Here is a 26303-nt window from a genome sequence, read left to right as displayed (position 1 = left end):
TACATATAACTCTCCTGTGGTTTTGCATATGATCTACCTAAGGCTTCAAGATAGCCATGTACCTCCCATATAATTTTATGTAAAATAGAAAATGGACAGAATGCATGATCGGTTATGGTAATTGAACACTCTTTAGTAGTTTTTGTAATTTTTCACACAATTTTCCTATACTTTTATGCAAGATGACTAGGATGTTGTTTGATTTAGTATTTAACTAAGGGCAGTACTAGTATTTTAACTAACGACATTACATAGGTTATTTTCTTTTTTGAGTTTCCACTTTACATGAAATTATGGCGTGAAGTAGATTTCGAAATATTAGAGGGATCATATGGCAATAAGTGAAACTACAGGGGGGTCATGAGTAATTTACCCTTTATACAACCATGCTTTCTTTTCTGTATTTTATTTGTTGAAGAGATGCACTACCAAATTGAGGCAGTGGTTTTTTTCTTTCTGTCAACCAATTTCATTTTATCTCGGACATTAATGGTATGATGTACCAGACCAATCAAACATTTGCTTAATCATGAAGTCTTCTTCCATTGATAAATCTGAGATTAGAGGTTCGTCAAGAATGTTTCATAAGGATGTATGATTGTAGGGTAATTGTCCAAATCTACTGATTATATCATTATCATTACTATACAAAAAGTATAATGAGTTTTGGTAATATAGAGTGTAAGTATAAACATATTTTTTTTACGCATAAGTATAAGCATATTTTGATCTTAGTTTTTATTATGTCTAAATTACCCTCATGTCTTTTAATTAGAGTTTTTACATTTCAATCATGACACTAGTAAGAAAAATGAAAAGTTTCAATAAATTACATCTAAAAAATGTTGGTAATTAAAATTAAAAACTGCCCACTTACAACTATATTCACCAATCATTTTCTTCATCTCGAATTATTGTATGTGTTAAAATTATCTTCAATTATTATATTCTTATGCGTGATAATTAAAGCTAACTATATACATATTGGTTTAGAAGAAAATCACAATTAATAAGAAGATAAAAGTTATAAACAGGTAATGAGACAATTAATAAGTAGACAAAAGGTTATAAACAGTTAATGAGAAAATAAAAGGTTAAATTGATGATTAAATTCACTATATTATGTTGTATCCAAATCATAATGTTTTAGAATGTATTTTGCTCAGGTTTTGTTATATACACTTTTTTGACACAACATAGAAAATTTTCTCTGTTTACTGTCACAATCAAGGTAAAATATGCAACAACTTAATTTAGATATGATAATCTTCCATTTTCAGAGTTCAATAAACTTTTAATTGATTTGTTTATAATAAACATTTTCTACAACGAGCAATTGCTTAATTTTGTTTATTATATGGTTGCTTAGTCAATATTATACCAACAATTTAGTTTAAATATGATAATCTTCGATCTTCAGAGTTATATAACTGTAGAATGCACAATAAGCTTTTAATTGCTTTGTACACAACAATCATTTTGTACAATTATCAATTACTTAATTTTGTTCATTATACAGTTTCTTCGTTTATATTATGCCAATAATCAAAGTTTTGCAGAAAAATTTAATATATTAAAGGATTTATACCTTGGAAAAATATATCCACGTGCAAAGCACGTGAGTTATTAGTAGTTCCAACAAGCAGACTTACTGGATAAACGAATTACCCTTCTAGTAAGAGTATAGCATTAGGAGATTATGCCTCAAAGGTTCAAACTATCCGAGGAACATAAAGGGGTACCATTTATAGGACTGACATTGTGAAATGAGAAATTGTGAGGGAAAAATGACTAATTCCCTTCCTAAATTGTTGCACAATGAATAGGAGCTGCAATTGAAGTAGAATAGCTATTGCATACTCCCAGAATGGACATTGAAAAGACAAGAACCAAAAACTGATTAGAAAAAAAAAGGTAACTTGTAGCATCTTATTGTAGTGGAAAAAATTTATAAACGGTTTGAAAGATGTAAAATTGTATTATCACTAACTGGAAAGAGATGCTGTGGTAATGGATGGTGGTGTAGGGTAGAAATGCGGATCATATGTCCAATTCTTCTCCCCCCAGTGGCGCAACATGCTCTTCCAGTTGCATAACCTGTCAATGCACTTCTTAGAACGAGGATCTTCGATTCTCAATTTCCAATGACCATCTGTATAATTTGCTTTTTCAGCTTGTCTTCTGTCCCACTCCAACTGTGCTTTCTGTCTTGAACTCAATAGACAGAAGTCCTGCAATCGCTCTGGCATTGCATCGTGCACTTTCCACCAGCTTCTGTGACCAACATCAGTCGCGAACTCTTGTAATATGTCAACATTCCAGTTGCAATCATAGTCGCGGTAGCACAACCATGGTTTATATCCTAAATAGTGAAGGACATAAAGAATTGGTGGCTCAGCTCCAAATAGACGAATTTTCTTCTGTATCACTGCTTCCTCATCACCAATCCAAAAATGTTTCAAGAAGTTCATGTGCTTTGGAATCCGGTGCCACCACGTAAATATTTCGTTCAAGTAGCCCTGGTCTCCGCCATTATATGATTCAATCTCATTTATATGTTCCATCAACAGATGGAATGTGCAGTTTGATGGCTCTATCACCATAACTCCAGAGTTGAAAAGTGTGCCATTGTTGCCTGTTGCTGAGATCTGTGGCATTTTGAATAGGAAATCAATGTTCCTAAGTATGAGAAGATCAGCATCAATGAATATGATCTTATCAAAGTCTGTCAGTTGCCATAGTCTGAACTTGCTATAGTTCCATTCATTGTACGCATCTTTCTCAGCTTTGGGATTTCTTATTCTCTGTATTGTTCGGATTTTCCATCCTGCAACTTCAAGTCCACTTCTGTGGTACTCGCTAATGGTGTCATCAACAAGTATAACAAGATCCCTGGTAGACCCTGCCATGCGAATACTTTGTGCCGCAGCAATTGCTCCACAAACATAGACATGAGCTGAATGAAGGACTGTAGCATAAGCTTCTCGGGGCTTTTTGACTGCATTGTCTCGTTCTGTTTCAATGTTAACAGTAGATTCTTGTAAGAAACTTGGTATCTCCTTGAAAATCTTTCAAGAAATTAGATAAAGATGAAGTATGTGATCCTGAGTTTTATCACAATAGAAAAATGTAAAACCAATTACCATCTCACAACAACTATGATCTAACTTAATTCAAGAATATTCTTCCTTTATCATCCCTGTGGATACAGACTGAAATATATAAGTCATTAGTTTTCCTAAATTTATTTTTGTTATCCACACTGGTAAAGATGGACAAAACAGTGATCCAGCAATATCTTGTTTAGGACTTCTAGTTTAAAATGACTTTTTAGGAGGATTTTACTCACCATAATTGCCATGAGGTAGAGCAAGCTCACAAGATCCGATTGGGAGCTGAAGTTTTTCTCTGATTACATTCAAGTTTGGCTTGTACAACCATGCATTACCTTCCCGTGCAACAAGCTCCTTGCAAGGAAATAGATTTGGTATTGGAAAACATTGGGTAACAAACAGCAAGTTAACAGGGTAATTGCCTTTGGAAGCAGCAGCTAAATTGGCAGCTTCTAGCTGCAAATGTAGCCTAGCAACATCTCTTGACCAATTACCATCATTTTTGCAAGGAAGCTTAACAGCAATAAGATCAAGCCGCTTTTCAGGCACTTTGATCTTCGGTAAAGAAGGGCAACTGGGAAGTTCATCTTCTTGTTCTTCATCAATCCACTCAGGAAACAAGGATTCCCAGGTAATATTACTATCAGCAAAGTCTAGCCTCAGGATTGTGTGATTGGCATAAGGAATAAACTGTTTCCATTGACTAACTTCACTTCTATTGAAATTGAGAAGGCCAACTCGTTGAATGTTATTGTTATCTGGCATCTTCTTCACAACTTTGGAGACTTCATCCCAATTAACATCAACATGTGATATATAACGAGGATCCACTCCACCCCATATCCACCTGTTAACAAAATGTGGCCTGCATTACATAAGTTATTCATTAATGAATAACCAAACATTTGTTGATCATATATTGCTTATTTGGTACATGTATTGGTCAATTCTTAGCTGAGCGTTAACACGCTAACCGTATCTAGAATAACAGAACAAGTGAGTTGTTCATAACAGATGCTCAGGTTTTAATAGTAATAATATCTTGTCCAAAAGTTTCTAAATATTGAAAGCAAAACAATTTTCTGATTCGATTTCTGGAAGAATAATGTTTCAGGTGTAAGACGATGCATATAAGCATCTTTCCTAGCCAAGTACATAGGTCAAGATGATGAATTAGAGACAAAGTAGTAGTTGTTTGAAAAAATTATCAACCTGAATATCTATTGAATCTGTTCTAAATATCAGATTACTTTTGCCAGGAAATTGCAAATGTACATTAGAAATTGTCATAGTCCTTTTGTATCATGGCAAGTTACACATGCTAAACATTTGTAAAATGATGATCAGTTATGACTAGTGAAACATGCGAAGAAACTAGAAATCCCATTTATTGAAAAGCCAAAGTAAATGAGGACATACCGAGAAACTGCTTGTGGTATACTGTCACCAATACAAACAGCTGGAGAGAAGATAATTTTCAGAAGAGTGCCTAGTAGAATGAAAAACAGGATTAATTTCAATGGATGAAGCCTGTATTTTGCTCCTCTTTCTTGTAATGAGATCAGCTGGAAGGGCTTCTCAATTGCCTTGACTCTAATTTTGTGTAATCTCCTTTTACATGCATCTTCTCTGATAAGAGGAGGAAACTGTGCATATTAGTCAAGGGTTCACAGAGCATATGATGCTATAAACTTGCTTTGCTTGTAAGTTTCTGATATTCTAATAGGAAGGTAAAAGCCTAATGAAAATGCAAGCTTTCAATTTCAGTGACTTCTGTAAAGCTCATTCATGGCGCAGTTGAGCAGTACATGACTGTAATCTACATTAATACACTAAATTTTAGTTTTTTTGCAAATTAAATTGGTGATTGGCTCCAAAACAACAGAACATGTTAAAAATCCTGGAAAAATAAGATGCATCAACGTTCACTATATGCATATCTAATCTCAGTGCTGTTATGTGCCACACCATGTTACTTATGGAAAGGAAATTCTTTGCTCATGAGAAATAAATCTTAGGAGGCCAGACCACTTGATCAAGGGTAACTCATACTCAATCAGGGCAACCTCCTAAAGGGTAGATCCTAAACTAAAATCCAATCAACAGTTCTCTATCTATAGTCTATCAGGCAAAATATATACTTCTAATGGGGAATAGTTCCTTGTTATGTTAATATCCTTCCTCAAAAATCCTGCCTTTCTCCAAGGAAAATTTGAAGATGCAAATCTCTCATTCCTGTCTTAAATTTTATCGTAGTTAGACCAAATGGGGCTCTAATCTAATTCTGTAGTAGGATTTTGATACTGTTATTCACTAGGTAAGTAGAGGAAGTGGAGGTAGCCATTCTCTCAACTTTTTCAGGAAAGATCTTAGTTAGCTTCAAAAAAGGAAAAAAAAACAAAAACAAAAACATTAGTTAGGTTCACATCAAATAGGACTGCTTAATAAAATCCAAGTGTTACTCTTGTCAGTAGACTTAACTGTTGTAACTTGTCAAGCATCCCTAGTTGTCTAAGCGTAATTAACTAAACTGGCCTCACTTGTATTTTGGCTAAAGTATAATAATGGACTACCTTAAAGCAGTTTCAACTAATTTACTAGCTTGAGAGGCTTTTGCAGGAAAAAAATAGAAAATCATCAAGAGTTGACTTTAGGCTGATTTGGCTAGGCCTTAGCCAAGGGAGAGAAGAAAGCTCTCCAAGCACCTTTTACTAGGGACCTTTTAGTTGGAGATCATTACACTAGCTATCTACTTTTTTAGAGTCAAATCTAACCAAGGAAAGAGATGACTCATCATTTCATCTCTCAGTGGCCAAGACTTCAGAAGATTGTGGATTGTGCAAATTTCATCCTGCCACCTTGGATGCTTAGAAACTAAACAATCATGAAAACAGAAAAAAGAAAACAGAGGAACTGCAACTATGAAACCATCCAATCAAATACTCACAGCAGCAAAATCAATAAAAGCACAGAATTTAAAATCATGGCTACTAATTTTGTTATCATAATTACAGGGGAACAAAAGTTCCAGGATAATGGCAGGTCAATGAGGTACCAACAGTTGGAACATTGTGTAATGGAAGAGATTGATTAGAAAAGAAGTGTGCTTAAAGATTGGGGACTGTACTGCATTAAGGATTGGCATAGGAAAATATAGTAAGAAAATAGTAGTAAACAATATGGGAGAAACAAATAAAAAAAAGTCAGCTCTTCAAACTGATGAATTCATAAATCTGAACAGAAGTCCCTTTTAAGGATAAAAACCAACCTAACCCTCCCACCCCCATCGCAAAACACAAAAACAAAGAAATCAACTCTTCTCAACAAACAAATTTGTACAAATACGAATCCAATCATATACTTAATCCTCTAGTATGCAGGATTAACATCAAACTTCCACCTACTGGTGCATTATTATAATGTTCTGTACTGCTAAGAGAGACTTCCCGATGGAATAAGCATCAGATGAAAATTTCCAATTAGAAGAAAGCAAAAGCATTGAAGAAGAAACCACTGACAGCGATCGTTGCCTTGCCTCCATGGAGCTTGAAGATGTGCCACTGACACTTTTAGTTTGATTTAGTCCTGCTGAAGAAAGAAAGCTGATGATCTGCATAACCAAAACATGCATTATCATATATACTGTGAAGTACCATAAGATGTGCTGTAGAATTTCTGTAATCTTGTCAAAATTTTCAAAAAAGAAAAAAAATATAGGAAGCGATCACACAAAAAATGAATGTAGAGAAATCAAGAATCAAAGTATCAAATGGTCAAAAGGGCCACTATTTCCAACAACCATAAGAAATCACACACATTTATCTATGCCCACAATCTTTTCTGTGTCTCTATGAATATACCTATGAACTTGTATATAAAATACAATCTTTTTGTTTTTAAGTTTTAAAAGGGAGTAGAAAAGAGGCAGTGACTGTGAGAACACCCACTTGTTCAGAAACGAGGAATAACGAACCTCATATATGTGCTTTTAATTAGGGAAGCAGGAAGAATAAATGCAGAGAAGAAAACTTTAATTTGGGTTAAAGAAAACATGCAACACTAAATCTGCTCAAGAAGATTCCCACAAAATATTTACTCACATTTCAGCATGAAGGCATCAGCAAAACTGACTTTCCTCTGGGATCATGCAAATTAAGGGAAGCCCATCTCAGCAATGGCTTGAAAAGTGCAGAATGGAGATAGTATAGGAGATGACAAATACTATACAGCAATAATGAGAAAGAGATTTATGTAGGTACTAGGTAGAGGATGGTTGAGTTTGGGTGGAGAATGGCCAATAAAAATGATGGAAAAGGTGAGAGAAGGTAGAGAGTAGAGAATGGAGGGAGAGGATCAATATAGACAAACTAACGTCCCTTTGAATTCTCCTGCCTTGGATGTCTCTTTCTACTACCAGTACAACAGGGTAAGTTTGTTTGACAAATTTTTCTATGTTTTTTCACATTTTGGTATTTTTATGTTGACAATATTCTGGTGAAATACCAAAATTTTCTTATCAAGAAAGAAATGCAACATACTCTACTAGTTTGTTACCAACTTGTTGCTTTCAATTCATTTTTAGAAGAATTAAAGAAAATCCATATATTTGTCATGGGAGTTAAAAAGTTTGTTTTTGTTTATACACACAAGTTGGTATTTAATTATTTCTATTTCTTTCCTTGCAATCTTCCCATTTATGTTGAGGTTGATTGGACATCTTCAGTGACACGAATTTCTGCTTGGTTTTATGCCATAATAATATTCATATTCTAAAAATCTAAAAGTAACCATCACATGCAGAACGTACAATAGGGGTAGAATCCTAGAGAATTTTCTGTCCCGAAGTTGAAAGGAACCCGTAATTTATTGGTAGAAATAACATAAATAGGATCATAGGAAAAAGAAAAAGATATCGGTATTGCCTCCTTGTACTGTGAAATCCTTACTAATAACTTCCCTAACATTTTGAGCAAAAAAGAAAAAAATCCTTGCTACTATTTCAAGGGGGGAAGAATAAACTAGCTAGCAATTATATATATGTATGTATGTATGTAGAATCGGGTAGAGATTAGTTTTTTTAAATTTTAGGTGGAGAATTTATTGAAACAAGGAAAACTAAAAACTAAAGAATGGTTTCTCTTATGAGCAAAGACCAAATTTGTCTGGTCTCTCTACCATTGGAGAGGTGGAAAAGATTTTGACTGGAGGAGTTTTAGAATGAAGGAGGAGAAACTAGTTCTAAAGTCCTTGTACTGTTGTGTACAGCCATCTGCTAATGATCCCTAAGATTTGATAGGCCTGGATAGTCCTATGCTAATAACATTAAGAACTTATTATCCTTGTTATTTCCTGAATGCATTTCTTCCGAAAGACACGTCTACATCTTTTTCTTGTACAACAAGAAGAACACTGCTCATACTTTTCAACTAGGGCCGTAAGAAAAAAAAAATTACTTGCAAAATATTTTTACAAACAGAATTGAGTGTCTGTGAATATGTGAAAACTGAAAAGTGACATTGACAACTATCTCATAGTTTCCCAAAGAGTTAAAGAAGTGCAAGACAAGAAAACAATATGAGACGCCTAGATAACCTCTTCAAATTGTTTTCTTTGCATTTTTTGGAATTTTCTTTGCAGTTAGATGGAGTAAAAGTACCACATAAGTACAAGTCATCTTTCAACAACCCCCAAAAATAAAGCATAATATATGTCTTTTTCATACTTTTGGTTTTGGGGTTCATCATTATGTCTATATGCCATAGCCCAGTTATGACAAGAGATACTACATTGTGCTTTTTTTTTCCCATAATTTGCCTCTTTTCGTTTTCGTTTATTTGTAAGAACACGAAACATGCAATTGAGTAGTTGAGAATTGTGTGTAAAATTGTTTGTGTTTACTTCTAGAAACATTCAAATTTCATTTGTGCTGTCATCAGAATTTGCAACTGTGGTAGCTGGATTAGGTTAATGAAAATAACAGGTTTAGTTGATGATGTATATGGATGTGAAATGATGATTACTAAGTCATATCTTACTAACTCGCATGTGGGAATTCTAATCATCCTTCTTCTTGATGGCCAGCAATCCCTCCATTTGTATGGTAATATTGTTAAATCAGAATGATTGTTTGCTAATTACTCTTACAATTGGTTTTAATGGTAAAACTATTTAATTACTTTTCTTGGATATATGATTCTCAACCAATTTAGTTGTCCATTTACATCATTTGATCTGGCTATTTGCAATTATGCCTGCCCAATTATGAAGTCAAAATCTAATGAATCTTTTTCTGCTGTTATGTGGTGATATGATGAAGTAACCTTTCCTGATAAAGTAATTAAAGTAAACCTTATCTTGTTTTGTTTCTTTCCCTTTTGCATAGCCCTACCAAAAACTCCTTTTGTTTTGCCATGCTGAATTTGCCAATTTGGAATTTTCTGTTTCAGCTTTTCATTTAAGTTTGCATATTCAAAATATTAGGATTTTGACACTTTAAAATTTAAAATTCAATCTGATAATTCAATTACTAAATTTTAGTTTTAAGTTTTATTAATTTGTATACAATACCCAGATACATTGGCAACATTTGTGCATTAGAGGAGCATGCTTGTCTTGAACAGGGATTCTACTTTATTTATACCACAATCATCCTTCAAGAATTTTCATTCGATTGTGCAATTTTAGTTCAAGAATTGGCTTCAAATATCAATCAGTCAAATTGATAACAATTTCTAACTGAGGTACTCAACGATATAATTTGGGCAAGAAGTACATCAGCTTTGGTAGATCAACACTATAATGCGTATCAAGTAGATTTGGTTCAAGATTGTTGTACATCTTTTTCTTTCTTTCTTTTTCTTTTCTACTTTCTTTCAAGTTTTGTACACTTCTTTTCAGGAAAAAAAAAAAAGGTCCTTTAAAAACAGTGGATAGTCCCAAACCTAAAGCAGAAATATGGTTTCATGCACAAATCTCCTGCTTGTGCAAAAATACCCAAAACAAAGAACATAAATAAGAAAAGTTAGGATGATTTCACTATTAATTGGTAAAAAGCAAATGATCTGCTTCTAGCACAATAAGCTTGCTGACTATACTAACAAGTGATTGCAGAACGTTTGGTCATTGTTCTTTATATTCCTCAAGATACAATACATAGGAAACCCAGAAAATAAGAAAATTAAAAGAAAAAAAGCCTAAGGAAATTAAGAGAAACTTATGTTGCTTTTTTTTTTTCTTTTGGTAAATTGCATTTTTATGTAAAAAGACTGGATAGAGGTGTAGTTCACTTCATACAGGTTTGGACAGGCAGATTGTTGAATCCACAATTACATTACTCTATTTAGTAGAACTACAATGTCACAGATTGGTGATTCTTTAATCAAGAAATTAATTAAAGGCAAAACCCAAGTTTTGCATAACGATTGTCCTAATCAATTGCCAATAATAACGTGTTAACAACTCCATCATGACAATTACCAGTTACATTAAGCTGTTCCAAGTCTTCTGTCTCAACCGACCAATAAGCATTCTTGATTCGAAACCAAAAAAAGGGCATAGAGAAACACTTGTCTCTGCACAAGAGCATGCTTGTTTGGGACATTAAAAAGTGGGACATTCCCTGATGAGCCAAGCCTTGCACCTATCGCTACGTCTCTGTGTTTGTCTTTGTTTAGACCAGTCCATGCATTTCTCCATACTTTGGTTTCACAAATAGTATAATATGTTTGTGAAAAAATGTCAGCCAGGCCAGAAAAAAAGTTAGTTTTCACAATAGGGTACGTTTGTAATAAAATGTCAAGCCAGGCCAGAAAAATTTTTGCAACGTCTTCAGTTATATTTTTTGCGGATGGCCAGCTAACACGATACCTTATGTAAGGTGAACGAGTCTTACCATCTGATCCGGCCTCTTTTGGCACAGTGAGATTTTTTCAAAAAATATCCCACCAAAAAAAACTGATCCAGAACGAAGTTTCTTTTAGTGACAATTAGTGTTGATCCAGGAATTTTTATTTTTTATTTTGGAAGCTTTCTGAGGAGTTGGGAAAGCAATATTTGTAATGTATATGGCTCCGCATGCATTAGGTATTTTTAGGACTGCTTTTCAAAAATTTTATTGTAGCGGTGTATATGTAAAACTTTTCCTATAAATGGTTTATTTGGATTCGGTATTTTTGAAGTTGTATTTTAGGACTTTTTAGAATTTAAAATTTTTTAGATATTTTTTATAAATTCATTAAAATTTTGCTATTGCCAACCACCGCCAGTAGCCACCCTCCCCTCTCTTTTTTTTTTTTTTTTGTCTCTCTCCTCCTTTCTTTCTTCTCCTCCCTCTCTCTAGTCAAGGAAGAGAAAGGGGGAGAGGGGGCCTGGACGGGGTGAGGAAGACAGGAAAAAGGGGGTGGTCAAAAAGGGGGAGGAGGAGGGAGAGGAGAGGAAAGAAGGAAGGAAAAAAGAGAGGAAAAGAGTAAGAGAGAGAATGAAAAAAAGAAAAGAGGGTGGCTGCCAATGGGGGTGGGCGCGGGGTCGGATACCCGTCCCATTCACCATTTGGCTGATCCGACTCGTACCTTGCGGGTCAGCTATTTTCTGACCCTTACCCGTCCCGCGTATCAGCGGGTACCCACTGAGATAGGGTCGGGTCAGCGGGTACCCGCCCCGCCCCATTTATCATTTAATTTTTAAAAAAAATGATTTATACCAATTTAATTTTATATTTTACACATTCATCTAAAATTTAATAATTTTTTTTTCTAAAAAAAGGTTTCCCACCAAGAAACAAGCATGTGAAGAGAATATAAGATAAAAGATAAAAAATTAAAAGAATTCAAAATCAATAAAATTTTGAAATAAGTAGCACAATTTTTAATATATATGTTCCACATTAATTAAACTTTTTTCTATAAAATATAAGATCATGGCCTCTACAAATGAATCTTGTAAATAAACTATAGCCTCTCATATTTGTAATGCAATTTGTTCAATAAAATTACTTATTTAGTTCTAACTTATTATTTTATAGCGTGTCTATAAAAGTAAAAATAAATATATATATATGCGGGGCGGATCGGGGACCCGCGAATTTTTAATTATGTGACCCTAACCCACCCCGGATCTTAGCGGGTACCCTATCCTCTTTTGACCCGATCAAATAATGAAAATCGGATATCCTAATTTTCGGATCGGATCGGATCGGATATGACGGGTTTTCGGGTTAGCGGATAATTTTGCCCACCCCTAACTGCCAACGGTGGTGGCGGTGATTGCATGTGGAAGATGAAAAAATTTTAGGATTTATTTTATTTTGTTTTATTTTAGTGCATTTGAGATTGTGTGTTTTTGGAGTTTGTTACTGTAGATTCCACGAACTAAAAAGATGTAATTGCAAACCCAAAAGAGCCATATTATGTTATTCAAGAAGACTGATTTTACTCTTTTCATAAAAAGAGTTGAAGTGATGAGTCCAACTTTTATATAAAGATGTAACTGAAAAGATTTCACAAAATATAAGCGGTACGTTTGCCTTTCATAGAAAAATAAACCACTTTCTTTCAAAAAAAAAAAGAATAGTAAAATAAACAACTTTTCTCTACTATATTAAATATTAAGAGAGATAAAACAGGAAAAAAAAAAAGGAAAAGAGAAAGAAAAAGAAGTTTAAGATAGAACATTAGAATAGCAATTAACTCGCATGCTATAAAAGTTTAACACAAAGTGTTTTCTCATAATTAATTCTTTTTAAAAACTAATAATGAATAAAGTGGGGAAGAAAACAGAATTGATAAATATATTATATTCTATTTTCTTTAATTTTAAAAATGTGCACCTAGAAGGTGGACTGAAAACGTATCCGAATACTATGAAACTTTCCATATTCTAATCATTGCATGTAAAAAGATTACTATGAAACTTAAGAAAGGGAAAGCAAGATAAGGTTTGAGAAAGTATAGAGACATGACACCGTATGTACTTTGTATTCAAAGCAAAGCAAACCCTCAACTCAAGCATGCTGGCTACTTTGGCAAAAGTTTTTTGGTCTGTGTCCAAATCTATTATATTGCCATTGTGCATTCAGAAATTGAATTGAACTTTCAATCCCAGGATTTCAATATCATATCAAATTTTAGGACCAATTGAAATTTGATCCACCCAAAAAAAAAAAGAAGAGAAAATTAACAAGAAAATAAATGTTAAAAAATCGTACTATTTGGTGCAGGTAAACTAGAAGTTGTTATGTATCTTAGAATAGCATCATATTTTACTGCCAAAAAGGTTACTTGCCAAATTCTTTTATTAATACTTGTTGCAGCATAGAGTGTTTGTTTATCATCTTGCTAACCACTTAGATCCTCTTTGATAAAAATACAGCTTTTTTTTTTTAACTCCCTCCACCGATACCATCTAACCCATTCCTCTCCCAAAAAAATACAGCTTGATTAGTAATTCATATTGAAATTGTACTCTGCAATGCTTGTTCTGCATAATTGGATCCCCCAGACATCTATTTTTCTTTGGTGTCACTCATGATATCTTGCTACATAATAAGATAGATGCATTAATGGGACACGCCTTGTTTGGATTGCCATTTTTTTTCAAAAATTTTTATATTTTTTATGAAATCATTTTTCAATCACTTTTTTATCTCACATATATCAAATCGCTACAGTATATTTTTCTACAAAAAATCTAGGAAATAGCAATCCAAACCGGCTTTTATTATCTCTATGAAAAAGCAATAACAAGAATGTATGCTTTGACTTGTTATATAAGTAGTTCCTTGATAGAAGTAGACTTCAAGACCAATTCAGGTAAAAGTTAAAACAAAAGGATGGTATTCAAGATTGATCGTTTCAAACTGGTAGAAAGGAAACCCTTCTCAGCACCTGTTGTTGCTTAATCTGGGAGGCCAATTTTGTAAACCCTGGCTTAATTTGACCTGGTCGAAGAGAATTAAGATTACTTTTGATAAAGACTTTTGTCTATCAATTACATCTTTTTAAAGAATTTTGTCTATCATTAGTTCCAATGGCCAACAGATAGAATGGGATGTCTTCTTACTATATATTATTAAATGGCAGGTGAGGGGGTTTAGTTGCAAAGTTGGTAGCCAACCGTAATCATTGTTAGTAAAGCTGGAAAAAATGACAACTCAATTCAATGAATTGCGATGATGAAAAAGACCATTTTACTTAAAATACATGAATAACAAGTGTGTATCGATCCTTAATATTCCTTGCAATCCGCAAAAAAAATTATCCTGATTCCCAGAACTGGGAACTCTAGGCTCAAGCTTGGGACTCTCTAACAATAACATTCCCAACTCGCATGATATTTTTATCCACAAGAAGAAAGAAAATCCTCAGTTGCATCAACTGTATCAAAGATCAAGCCATAACAAATATTCGTAATTGAAGTAGATATTGCCAATAGGGCAGCTCTTGCAGTCTTGCTTTCCTCCCAAAATCATGGTTGATGCACAATTTTTACATTGGTGCAGAAAACTGTTCTTTGAAGTTGACAGCACATCAGTTGCGAAAGATTCTAGTAGCACATGAATACATTATGCTTGAAATAAAGCTCCAAGCATTTGCCTAGCTATTAAAACTTGTGGTTGAAGAAGGGGATTATCTTGAAATTCAGACCAAAAAGCCAAAATAAACCTCATGCTAATGTTCATGCACAAATATCTCAACTGTCGGACTCTGAGCTTTTGTCTTCTTTAGGAGGAGCAAATTGCCTGCTGAGTCGTGATTTAGTCCAGGGATCCAATGGTGCCCTCTGTGGTGGTTGGGGAGTCGGAGGTTTTGCCTGCCTAAGTTCGTTTTCTCTGTCTACAAACCTGCAAGATGAAAAGAAATTTTTACTTTTTGTTTATCAGATATAAGTTCTATTGACCAAATAACTGGAAGATTGTCCAGCACAAAATTGTTTGACAAGGTCTGGAAGGGAATTCCACGGATCCTGGTTGACTACTTGCAAAATTTGCCAAAAGAAACATTGTTAATACCATCATTAAATTTGTGTGTGCGTGTTTGTGTGTGTGACAGAGAGATTCATCATCCAAGAAGGTTATGCGGGTATCTGATTTGCATATCAAAGAACACCCTTTCTTCTTTTGTTTAACTTCTGATAATGAAAAGGTCACATTAAAGGAAATTTCTTTTCACCTGAATCTCAATTTATGAAAACAAAATTTTGATGAACTGTCAGATAATTGCAAAATTTTGACAGAAAATTGTATCCTAGGATTTCTGAAAGCTACAAAACTGTGCGAACAGGTATGTGTGATTAATATCTTGTGTTTCTTTTTTCGTCCCATAAAAGGAGCATTCAGTTACCATTGCAGAAGAATCTGACAACCTAATCATCAATTAATTGCAGGTAGAGGCAAAAGATTTGGTAAACTAACTCAATGTACGCCATTGGAGCGGCATCACCAACTCTGATTCGAGTACGAAGCACTCTAGTGTACCCACCAGCTCTCTCCCTGTTATACAGACATGTCCGTCAACTATTACAACCAGAAACGCGCAACAAAATTTTGTAACGCATCAGGTTAAAACATTACTTGTATCGGTAAGCCAATTCCGTAAAAAGTTTGTGAATAACATCATCTCCCCGAACAAAGGCAGCAGCACGCCTTGCAGCACAAAGGGTACCCTGAAAATATTCAGAAAGGGAGTTGAAATACAAGGTAAAGACATATGTATACAGCTCTAATACTAAAAGCAACGAGACTCCCAACATACAATGCCGATCGGTTTGCAATAATATAATAATAGATTCAATTACCAGGATCACTTGATAATGGAAGCAATCAATAGTAGTCATTTTACATCCAGTTATGGCTCATCTGATTAGTGCGCTGGATTACAGGGGACGAATCATTCAGGAAACAGTTTACCCGCAATGACTCATCCCAAGATTTCTATTTGTTCAGTACACAATTATTGACCAGACATCCTAGAAAAAGTTCAATATCAACTATGTAAATGTAGGATTGCATACTCAGGTACCGAAATACGATCAAAGAAGGGTACAAATTATCTTCCAACCAAACTGCCAACTAGGGGTTACTACCTTGAACCCCATGCCCAATTTTGATGATTTTGTCCCAAATATGAAATAACCTTATCTTAATTGGATCACTAATCCTGTCACTTAAACTGAATAAAAATGGGATGCGACATAATCAATTTCCAAATCCTGCGACATGCCATAAACCAAATGAGCCTTTAACAATGACATTGATTTTAGGTCTTTAATAAGCAAATATTCCCGATCATCCAAATTGCCATTAATAGTGATTATATGATCATCCAAAGAAAGCACAGTCAACAGATTCCAGAGTTGAAGCAGACACTCGGCACAGAATCTTAAGTTTTAAGCCCACTGCACGCAATCAGTAAAATTTCCAGCTAGAAAAAAGCAATTTATAGATTATATCACATGCCAATGAAGTTCATTTAATTGCAGTTATCATATAAATAAAGCATAATAGGCCATTATTGTTCTTTTCATCCATAGTTGCTGAGATTCTTAGGCATAATGCCAAAAAACTATAAAATTGGATGCTCGAACTCCCCAAGGTCATCATCTTTTGAAAAGACCAATGAGATCAAGGGTTTCATCCTTTCTATAGCACGCAATGCTGCAATATCTGAACCACCAGGAAAACGGACTGTGTAACAAATAAAATAACCCAGAAGATTGAGGCAATTTTGAAAACCCCAATCCTATAGTCAGATACTTTTTTTTAAAAAAATGCACTGTCAAGTTTGAGAGTAGTACAACGTAAAATATTTGCAGTCAAATAGGACAGCTGATGGTGTTGGTCTATACTGATTCCAATTTTGTGCATAATAACAATGAATTTCTGCATGTTAACCCAGAAATTTGTTGCAACTAAATCCTGTAGCCAGATACTGTTTATAATTGAGAACTTCTCAAGTTAATAGTAGTATTATGTAAATAACAATGAAATTTTTCAGACTAGACCATGATTCTTTGAAAGATTTGCAGTGAATAATGTTGGTACATGATGGTTCAAATTTCTATATAAGCAACTATAGAGCACACATCTGGCTGATGAAACAAGTTGATTTCTTCACCACCTGAGAGTATATAAAAATAATTACTCAAATAATGAAACTACAAGTAACATGAGGGTGGCAAGGTTCCCAAGGGCCAGGCAGGCAGAGAAGCATATCCATTGGTCAAATTAAAGTGGAAAAATGCCATAAATTAATTTAATAGCTGATTTATTCATTTGTGTTAGACATATGTGCTTAAGCAAGTCACAAGCACTCTGGGCAGAAAACTGACCCACAGGAAACACAATATCCTACAAGATCTTTTCCAATTTAAATATGAAATTGCCATGGAAACAGAAAACGGAATAGTATATTTCGTCAACCATCACATAGTACCTTAGAGCTTCAACTCCCCTTTTAAAGTAAGCAAATAAAAAAAGCAAGAATAGTTCCAGCCAAAAATATACTACCTTGGTTTATTCCAAACATAAACAACAGTAGTTAAGATCAATTTTCAACTATTTTCTGAAAAACCAACAAAATTTACAAATTGCTAGGTCAAACTGAAATTTCATGCAGCACCAAAATTCAACAGACAGATTGAGGACCATTTTCAAGGGACTACACTTCCATATCTCATTTGCTTCTGTGAAACTTGCAGTTAACACTAAGGTGGGCTTCAAATGAGGGCAAGGACAAAGACTTCTTTGGGCACACTATTTCATGAACTTCAACTAGATGAAAAGCAGCCAATTCAGTCAAATCCAAAGGATTTCAAAGTTGTTTCAAAAGATGAGAAAAATAGAATAACAGGAGTCTGGAGTAAATTGAACAGAAAATTGATAGGGAGGGACTCAATACACACCCTATCATCCTATATCCACACCCTAAATACCAATAGGACCTTGAAGCCCTCAACGGTTAATGGTTTCCTTCGCACCTTTTTGCAACTATAAATTTATGCTTTCATAAAATAATAATAATTTGCCTTGTCCAATTCTTTTAACTTTTAATTCCAATCTATAATCATGCAAATGTTTTCCAGTTATACGGTCTCCTAATTTCTAATATTTATTTGATATCAGTAAATTTCCCTGCATATAGGACACAAATTGTCACGGATCTATAATTGATCCTTCTTTGTTTCCAAGCATTAAGGATGAAATTTGTGTTGTTAATTCATGAGAAAAAACTTTCTCACTCTGATAAATTTACAGCAAATGCTTTATGCAGTGTCAGTATTAGGAAAAAACATAGAATGTCTTTAAAAGAATGGTAAGAGATAGCTGAAAGAAGAGTGTTATGAAGGCAGTTTGTTATTGTTGTGTGAAAGGATAACTTCAGATTCTAGAAAGAAGTTACAATATTAAATGCTACAGGCTTTACTGTCCTGTTGGCACTTAGGGTGTGGATTTGGCCCCTTCCAAATTGATATCACATTGCTTATTCACTAAGACAATGTCCATCTAAACCTAGAAAGCCAAAGCTGAAAGAGAAGAGGAGGGAAACGGGAGCACAAAGCAGCAGTACAAGCATGATTCAGTTGTAGAATATTCAATAATCCTTTTTTCTCCAAATTGCCTGCACTATCCAGGCCATCAATTGCATAATAATCTTTTCCTTTGCTCACTCTTAACACTGCTGAACTTTATTTGTCTATGTAACTAAATCCAATCAAGAACCTAAAGCAAGAGTTTTCCAAAAAACCTTTTGGACTATCTAGCATTGAAAAATAGCATAACTGTTACTTTCACTTGCACAAACACAAAGCAAGGAGCATCAACAAGAGACCAGTACACTCATTTCAATATGCGTTCCTAATCAGGCCATAGCATGCTCACTTGACCTTTAATGTAATCACCAAGGAAGAGCATAGGTCCCAGGATCTCATTTGGTAATTCTCATTCTAAAGAAGGTAACATGCTACAAGAGGGTCGAACAGTACCTTCAGGAATTCATCCACAGTACATGAGTATGACAGGAAAATACCACCTATAACCATATTTACAATTTAATTTACAGAGAGCAGACAGGATACTTTCTGGTACTAAAAAAGAAAGTAAAAAACCTGGAGTATATTTTTCAAAGAAATACATAAATAAAAAAACAACTTTCAGACAAACCTGATCAAAAAAATAAAAATCTTTCAAACGTATTAATATTGTAAAGAGTGAAGCAAAAGTAAAATCAAGAAAAGAATACTAAGTTATCTTAGAGAAGGGTTGATGATAACCCACAATAGAAAATCCACATTTCAAAATGACAAGGCAAAAGATGAAGAAATTGGAACACAGAGTGGAATATAGCACCATGATACAAATTGAACTATGGCAACAGATAACATTAGCAATCAAGAATGCAATAAATGACCCATTACAAAAGAGTAGCATTTATTATACTACTGCCCATCTCCATCTTCATTTTCCTTTATTCTAAACTTTCTCATACTCTAAAATCATCATAAAAATTGCATTTAATCAAGTGAGAGCAATTCACTTTACTTCTGAATCATCATGAGCCAAATTCATCCAGAAAGCAACTGTCAATGATCGGCCTACTCGAGATATTACCTTACTGTACTTATAGTTACAAAATTTTACATTAAAAAAATAACAAATAAACCCACCTCTTTTCCGAGCTGTACCATGTTGTCAGCAAGCCTCCGAACTTCCTTAGCCTATAATTCAATCAAATTAAAAGAAATTTAGCACACAACAATGTCTAGCAGTTCTGCAAAACTACCCAGCCAACTACATTAATCCCAATTCAGTATCTGAGATCTGCTACAATCTTTTAAATAAATCACATATTCAAGTTACTGAAACCTAATAACAATACTCCAGTTCTGAAAAATACAAAAAATAATCATAATCTTTCTGAAAAAGGCTTGCATTTGCTTGGAATTTTTAACATAACATCATTTTCTTGAACATGACAACGCTAATCCAGATTCTGAGATAAAAAATGGCTTTAATTAAAAAGACCCCACATAAACAGTTCCAAGAAAACATCTACTCTCAATCCATCTTAGGCTAAGCGTAATCAACACCAAGAAAATGCACATTTTGATCAATCATTTATACAATTAATTTTGTTAAATAACAAACAACCATTTTCGACAAAACCTATCAGAAATATAACCTCAGAAAAGGGGGAAAAAAAACACCCATAACGAAATGGAATAAAAAAATGGGGCCTAAAATTGGAAGACAGAAAATAAATAAAAAGGAGAAAAATTCCTACCTTTGCGACAGTGGTTTCAATACGCTCATGCTTTACCAATTGGGACACCATGGTTCTGCCCATAATCAACAACAAAATAAAAAATACAATAAATCGTTTTACAATATAAATCAAAAAAAGAATCTAATTGTAAACAAGAGCATGAAAGCTCAAACCTGAGCAGGGACATTCGATGACCAGTTGGTCGATTAAGCTTTCGGAATTTAGTCATTTTGATAATAAAAATTCAATAATTCAAGAAAGAAAAGAAAAAGGACACACACTACACACACTCAAAAACACGCAGTGAGCGAGAGAGAATGATAGCTCAAAATGCTAAAACCCTATGCACTGAAAAGGCAAAAGGGAAGAAGAGGTTTCGTGAAGCAATACTGTATATTTCGTCAATGACGCATCAATTTTGGGCTTTCTGCATATAGGACGCAGGCTTGGGCCTGTGTTTTAATTTCTAAAAAGTATAAATGTGCCGTGGTATGCTTAAATGGGCTACTTATATTTATTTATTTTTTTATAGAAAGAAAATTTTTATCGATTTGCCTAACATCGAGTGCTCACATGGCACTCATTAAGATATCTTTTAGATCTTATATTTATAAAAATATAAGTTTAATTAGAAAAAGCAAATAAATACAAGGGAGGAAGGGTAAAATTAAATAGGATAGGAAAAATATATAAATACAAAAGAGAATAATAATTATTAGTATGTTCATATATATGATAGGTTAGATGAATATTAGATGTGTTAATGAGTACCTTTAGTCACCCATTAGAAAAACCAAACCTTTATTACTAGATTTATTACCCACTGCGGGTAGTCCAATCGGTTCCGTAGCCTGGTAGTTATCAGTAGATCCCGTAATTGAACCCTATGTGCTACTTTGCAGTATATTCTTGGTCAAGACTCTATATATAACCTTAAGGGATTAGTTTGGCCAAAAAGCTACGATACCTGATGCGATTGCCAAAAACAAGATCCGAGTTGAGCTGTGACCTGCTGAGCGAGTTGGCGGGCTGGCGAGGTGACCGAACCGACCTGCAGATGGACAAACAGTGGGGCTAGTTCCCCGGAGCAACTCCGACGATTAAGTCAGTAGAGGTTTGAGGTCAAAGGGATAGTATATTGAACTATGAATGGCGTACCTTGTGTCTTCCCAATGTGTTGTATTTATAGAGTCCTGAGTGATAGTTTCCTTATAGGACAATGAGTCCTTAGCGGAGGAAAACTCCCCCTAGGGCTCCGCTTGTTGGACCCGACAAGTTCGGGCGTCGCGGCCCACCAGGCCCATCCACTCTAGAGGCGGCAATCACATGGACTACCCTCTGATTGTCCGAGCTGCCCTGCCAGGTCAGTCAGTTCTTCCTGTCCGAACTGATGCGCGTATGGGCCGAACTAACGTGCGTGTGGACCGAATTGACGTGTGTGTGGACCGAACTGACGTGCGTATGGGCCCCACTACACTAGCCCCCCCTTTAGTCTAGGGTCATCGAGTAGTCGCATGAGTCTAGGCCGAATTTGAAGGCATCGTGTCAGTTTGGCGTGGGGCCCCCGTCTGGCATCCACCCGAGTAACCGTCGCGTCGGTTCATATACCCATTACCTCAACCGTCACCTCGACTCATAATGACAGTTCCCGATATAAATTCGAAAATAAATGTGCGCCCCTTCGCTTTCCCACCCTGAGGGTTGCCTATAAATAGGCCCCCCAGGCGTCACTTTCACTCCCCTTCTTTCGCTTCATCAATTCGCCTCCTTGCTTTCCAGTTCGTTTCTTCATTCTCCTTTCTTTCGAGAGTCCGTCCGCTCGTCTTACTTTAAGAGCCCAGGGTCAGTTCGCGCACTCCTTAGATCAGTCTTTCATCCGACCTCCTCCTTTCACCAGTAAGTTCCCTTTCCCTTTTTATGTCTTCTTCTTCCTCTGAACGCTCTGACGTTACCAGTTCAGCCCCTAGGCGTTGGGTAGCTCGCCCCATACTTGTAGATATCAGCTCTTCTACCTCATCTAGTTCCTCTTCTTCTTCTAGTTCATCCGGGTCAGAGTTCATACCTTCCCCCATTCTGTCTCCTGCTAGAATAATGAGTTTGTCCGAGCAACCCAATGAGCCCCCTGTCGGAGCTGTTGAACGAGCAGCTCCAGATCAAACAGTAGCGGGGACCTGGTGGCGACTTCGGCGAGGTCGACACTATTCCCCCAGCCCTGGAGCAGAAAGATGTCGACGAACTGGCAGAGAAGTATGATATCCCTGCCCAGTTCGAACCCAGGGCCGCCCGACCTGGAGAGGTTGCTAGTCGACCTCCTCCCGGATTCGTGGTGATCTACAGGGACCAGCTGATGGCCGGCCTTCGCCTTCCTATCCCCAATTTCCTTTTCGAGATCCTCACTTTCTGGGGCATCCGCATAACCCAACTCATCCCAAATGCTGTTCGTTCCATCATAGGTTTTTTCATTCTTTGCCGCGTGCTCGAGATCCCCTTTTCACTTGATTTGTTTCGAGCTTTCTTCCAAATGAAGATTAGCGGCAAAGTGCCCGGGTGGTTCTACTTCGCTCGTAGGAGCGGAGCAAAAATCCCTACCCTCGAACTATTCGCGGGGGTGCCTTCCTCTATCAAGGACTGGAAGCCCCAGTTCTTTTATGTGAAAAACCTAGGCCTTCCTCCCCCGACTTGGAGAGCGGAGACTCAAGTTTCTGATCTCATTCCTTCCCCGCTCCTTGTGTCCGAACTCACTCGCCTACTCAGCTCGGACATGAGGCCCAATTCTGGGCGGCTGGACTGATCCGAGCTAATTCCTCAGATCTGTCCCCCGAAAGTACAGCTCTTTTCCCGGACGAGCTGGCCACCTGTAATCTTCTTGTCCTTGTTTTTTGTTTGCTGGAGCTAGGGTTCCAGCTCGTGTGATTGCTAACTGCTTGGGCTTTGTTTTTTTGCAGTGAAGAGGTTTTCGCAGCTCTCTTGACTATCGGGGGCACCGACAGCTCGAGCGCACCCACTCAAGCTCCCTCGACAATCCCGGCCAGCTCAGCACCTGTCCCGCCAGTTCAACCAGTCTCTGCTAAGTCCTCCAAAGCTGCTGAGCCTGGGAAGAAGAAGAAGAAGAAGACCACTGATAAGAGAGTCAAGGTGGAGACGATCTCGTCCCCAGCTCGGGAGGAGGGGCCGACGCCTAACCCTGCCCAGGCCGGTCACTATGGCGTCAACACCCCCGAGGAGTAGGCCCTAGCTGAGGCTCCTCTTAATCTGTAGCAGCACCAGAGCACCTTGCTCTTCGACCCCCAGACTCGGCTGGTCACATATCAGCACCCCATGCACTTCTGTCCTCAATGGAAGCTGTCCATTAATGATCGAGTTCAGTTCCCGGAGGTGGTTCGGGAGCTCGTGCACTGGGTCATCCTTCCGTGGGACTACAACCTGGTCAAGACCATGAATCCTCCCGACCTCCTCGACTATTATTACACGAGAGCAGCTCAGGTCAGTTTCGTCACTCCTTTGCTCGCTCTTGTTGATCAAAGTTACCTTCTCTCAAGACTGATCTGTTCTCTGAAATCGACTTGCCAGATGAACGTGGTCGGTCCCGAGCTGGATAGGCGCTACGAGAGCCTGCTCCCACTAATGAGCGAGACGAGAGCAGCTAATGAAAAGCTGCTAAGTCAGCACGAAGCTGCTACAGCTGAGGCTGAGGGCTTGAAAAGGCAACTCGCGCAGGTCCACTCGAACTTCGAGCTGGAGCTGAAGAAGAACGCTGAGCTGACCTCCCAGCTGAAGGAGGAGCAGCAAAGAGGCGCCGAGCTATCAGCCCAGGTGGAAGCGGCCAGGACTGAAGGACGCCAGGAAGGTGTTCGGGCCTTCCTGAGATCGGATGACTTCATGGGCGACATGGCCATTCTGAACACCCCAGTGCTGTGGAACAGGTCGACCGCCTGGTGGAGGGCTATTCACGCGGGCGGAAGCTGGCAGATCTGGTTGTCGATCCTCTGCTGCCGGTGACCACTCCTGAATTCGAACAGGAGGAGGAAGAGGGAGAAAACTAGAGTAGGATCCTAGGATAGAGATCCGAACTGTCTAATCACAGTTCACTTTTGTATGAGCTCGGCTCTCTCTTGTACATTTCTTTTTTATGGAATGAAACTTTTCTTTTGCTTGACACTTAGCCGCATTTTTCATTCATAACTTTCTTGCCATAACATCAGAATACACTTGTGCGAACTGGTATTGATTTCGGTAAGCACGAGCTGGCTTTTTAACTTATGCGAGATAATTCATCCTTAACTGAATACATTGACATTAATAAAAATCTAGATATGTGAACGACCTGACATGCATGAGCTGGCCTCCCTCCTGTCGGAGCGTAGGCCTTGCACGAGCTGAACTCTTAATGAAAGATCCTCAAGTTGGAATTATGCCAAGAACGCGGGACTTCTTCTCCACAAAGGTGTGCTAACTTGCAGTATCCAACTCGGTCTGCCTCCTTCACCGCATAGGGGCCCTCCCAGTTCGGATCCAACTTGCCTATACCCCGAATCCGACTCACGGTATTCTTTCGCAAGACTAGGTCCCCTGGTTTGAAGGAGAGGTGTCTCACCCTAGCATTGTAGTGTCGTACGACCTGTCCTTTATACTTAGCCATACGTATAGCCGTTTCTTCTCTCCTTTGTTCGAGCAGATCCAAGTTGAGACGTAGTTGGTCCTCGTTGTCCTGAGCTATGAAATTTTGAACCCTGCCCGAGGGAACACCAATCTCCGCAGGAATCAGGGCCTCTGCCCCGTAGGTCAGGGCAAAGGGGGTCTCCTGGGTGGCAGTTCGAGAAGTAGTTCGGTAAGCCCATAGTATGGTAGGCAGTTCGTCGATCTACCCAGCCCGAGCGGACTCTATCCGTGTTTTCAAGCCGTGCAGGATAGTTCTATTGACGTTTTCTACCTGATCATTGGTTTGGGGGTGACCTACCGAGGTGAAGTGTTGTCTGATCCCGAGCTCTGAGCACCAACTTTGAAGAGAACTATCGGCAAACTGTCGACCGTTGTTTGAGACCAGGACTCGAGGTATGCCGAACCGACAAACAATGTTCCTCCAGAGAAACTTCTGGACCGCCCTGCTACTGATGATGTTGAGTGGTTCGGCCTCTACCCATTTAGTAAAGTAGTCAACGGCCACCACCACATATTCATAACCTCCTGGACCTCGGGGAAACAGGCCCAGCAGGTCGACTCCCCATTGAAAGAACGACCAGAGGCTCTGAAGCGGGACCATCTCCTGTGTTGGGGCGTGATGAACTGGGACATGCAGTTGGCACGACCTGCACCGTGCTACCAGTTCAGCCGAGTCCAGGAAGATGGTAGGCTAGTAATACCCAGACAGCATTCCCTTTTTGGCCAAAACCCTTGGGCCGACGTGGTTTCCGCAGAGACCCTCATGCAGCTCGCGCATGATGTAGTCCCCTTCCTCTGCAGTTACGCACCTCAGTCATGGACGTAGATAGGATTTCCTGTAGAGCACTCCATTCGTGAGCACATATCCCTGCGACTTGAGGAGGATCCTGCGTGCCACTACCCTACTTGAGGGGAGCTCTCCATTGGCTAGGTACCGCACAATGGGATCCATCCATAAGCCCATTACTTGAATAATTGCCGCGTCCAACTGATCATATGCCCGACCTCTGACGACCTCCACCAGCACCTCCTTATTCAGCGTGCCCAACGAGGTGGAGGCTAGTTTGGACAGAGCATCCGCTCTCTTATTTCAGCTTCGCGGGACATGTTCGAGCGCGAATAGTTTGAACTGAGTTCTTAGTTCCTGCACCTTGGCGACGTACCTCTTCAGTGGTTCTTTTTTGACTTCGTAGTTTCCCAACACTTGGTTCACTATCAGCTGCGAGTTGCTGTAGATCTTTATAGACTCAGCCCCCAATTTTTGAGCTATCACCAT

The 26303-nt window shown here is 37.5% G+C and overlaps 3 protein-coding genes across 6 annotated transcripts; all 3 read right to left on the bottom strand.

Moving 5' to 3' along the window:
- Positions 1–1727: 1727 nt before the first annotated feature.
- On the bottom strand, positions 1728–7468 carry LOC113701351 (UDP-glucuronate:xylan alpha-glucuronosyltransferase 1). 4 transcript variants are annotated; one of them, XM_072060517.1, is made up of 5 exons: positions 7214–7468; positions 6632–6701; positions 4533–4742; positions 3350–3978; positions 1728–3013 (listed from the first exon to the last, which is right to left on the bottom strand). In XM_072060517.1, exons 1-5 carry the CDS (start codon positions 7221–7223, stop codon positions 1986–1988), a joined length of 1947 nt encoding a protein of 648 aa, XP_071916618.1. In that variant the 5' UTR covers positions 7224–7468; the 3' UTR covers positions 1728–1985. The 4 variants fall into 4 exon arrangements, with proteins under 4 accessions (XP_071916618.1, XP_071916619.1, XP_027077755.1 ...); XM_072060518.1 differs by having other exon boundaries at positions 3350–3960; XM_027221954.2 differs by having other exon boundaries at positions 6632–6723; positions 7214–7467.
- A 7092-nt stretch (positions 7469–14560) lies between these two features.
- On the bottom strand, positions 14561–20737 carry LOC113700484 (uncharacterized). Its single transcript, XM_027220960.2, has 6 exons — positions 20542–20737; positions 20387–20441; positions 19770–19820; positions 15679–15770; positions 15520–15597; positions 14561–14949 (listed from the first exon to the last, which is right to left on the bottom strand). Exons 1-6 carry the CDS (start codon positions 20595–20597, stop codon positions 14799–14801), a joined length of 483 nt encoding a protein of 160 aa, XP_027076761.1. The 5' UTR covers positions 20598–20737; the 3' UTR covers positions 14561–14798.
- Positions 20738–24752: 4015 nt separating this feature from the next.
- LOC140011257 (uncharacterized) lies at positions 24753–26303 on the bottom strand. The gene is made up of 3 exons (XM_072060033.1): positions 26191–26303; positions 25326–25674; positions 24753–25229 (listed from the first exon to the last, which is right to left on the bottom strand). Exons 1-3 carry the CDS (start codon positions 26301–26303, stop codon positions 24753–24755), a joined length of 939 nt encoding a protein of 312 aa, XP_071916134.1.

This window comes from Coffea arabica, chromosome 7e, assembly GCF_036785885.1.
Source record: "Coffea arabica cultivar ET-39 chromosome 7e, Coffea Arabica ET-39 HiFi, whole genome shotgun sequence".
In the NCBI taxonomy this organism is placed as follows: domain Eukaryota; kingdom Viridiplantae; phylum Streptophyta; class Magnoliopsida; order Gentianales; family Rubiaceae; genus Coffea; species Coffea arabica.
Note: the sequence above shows the minus strand (reverse complement) of the source record. Positions and strands in the feature narration are given on the sequence as shown.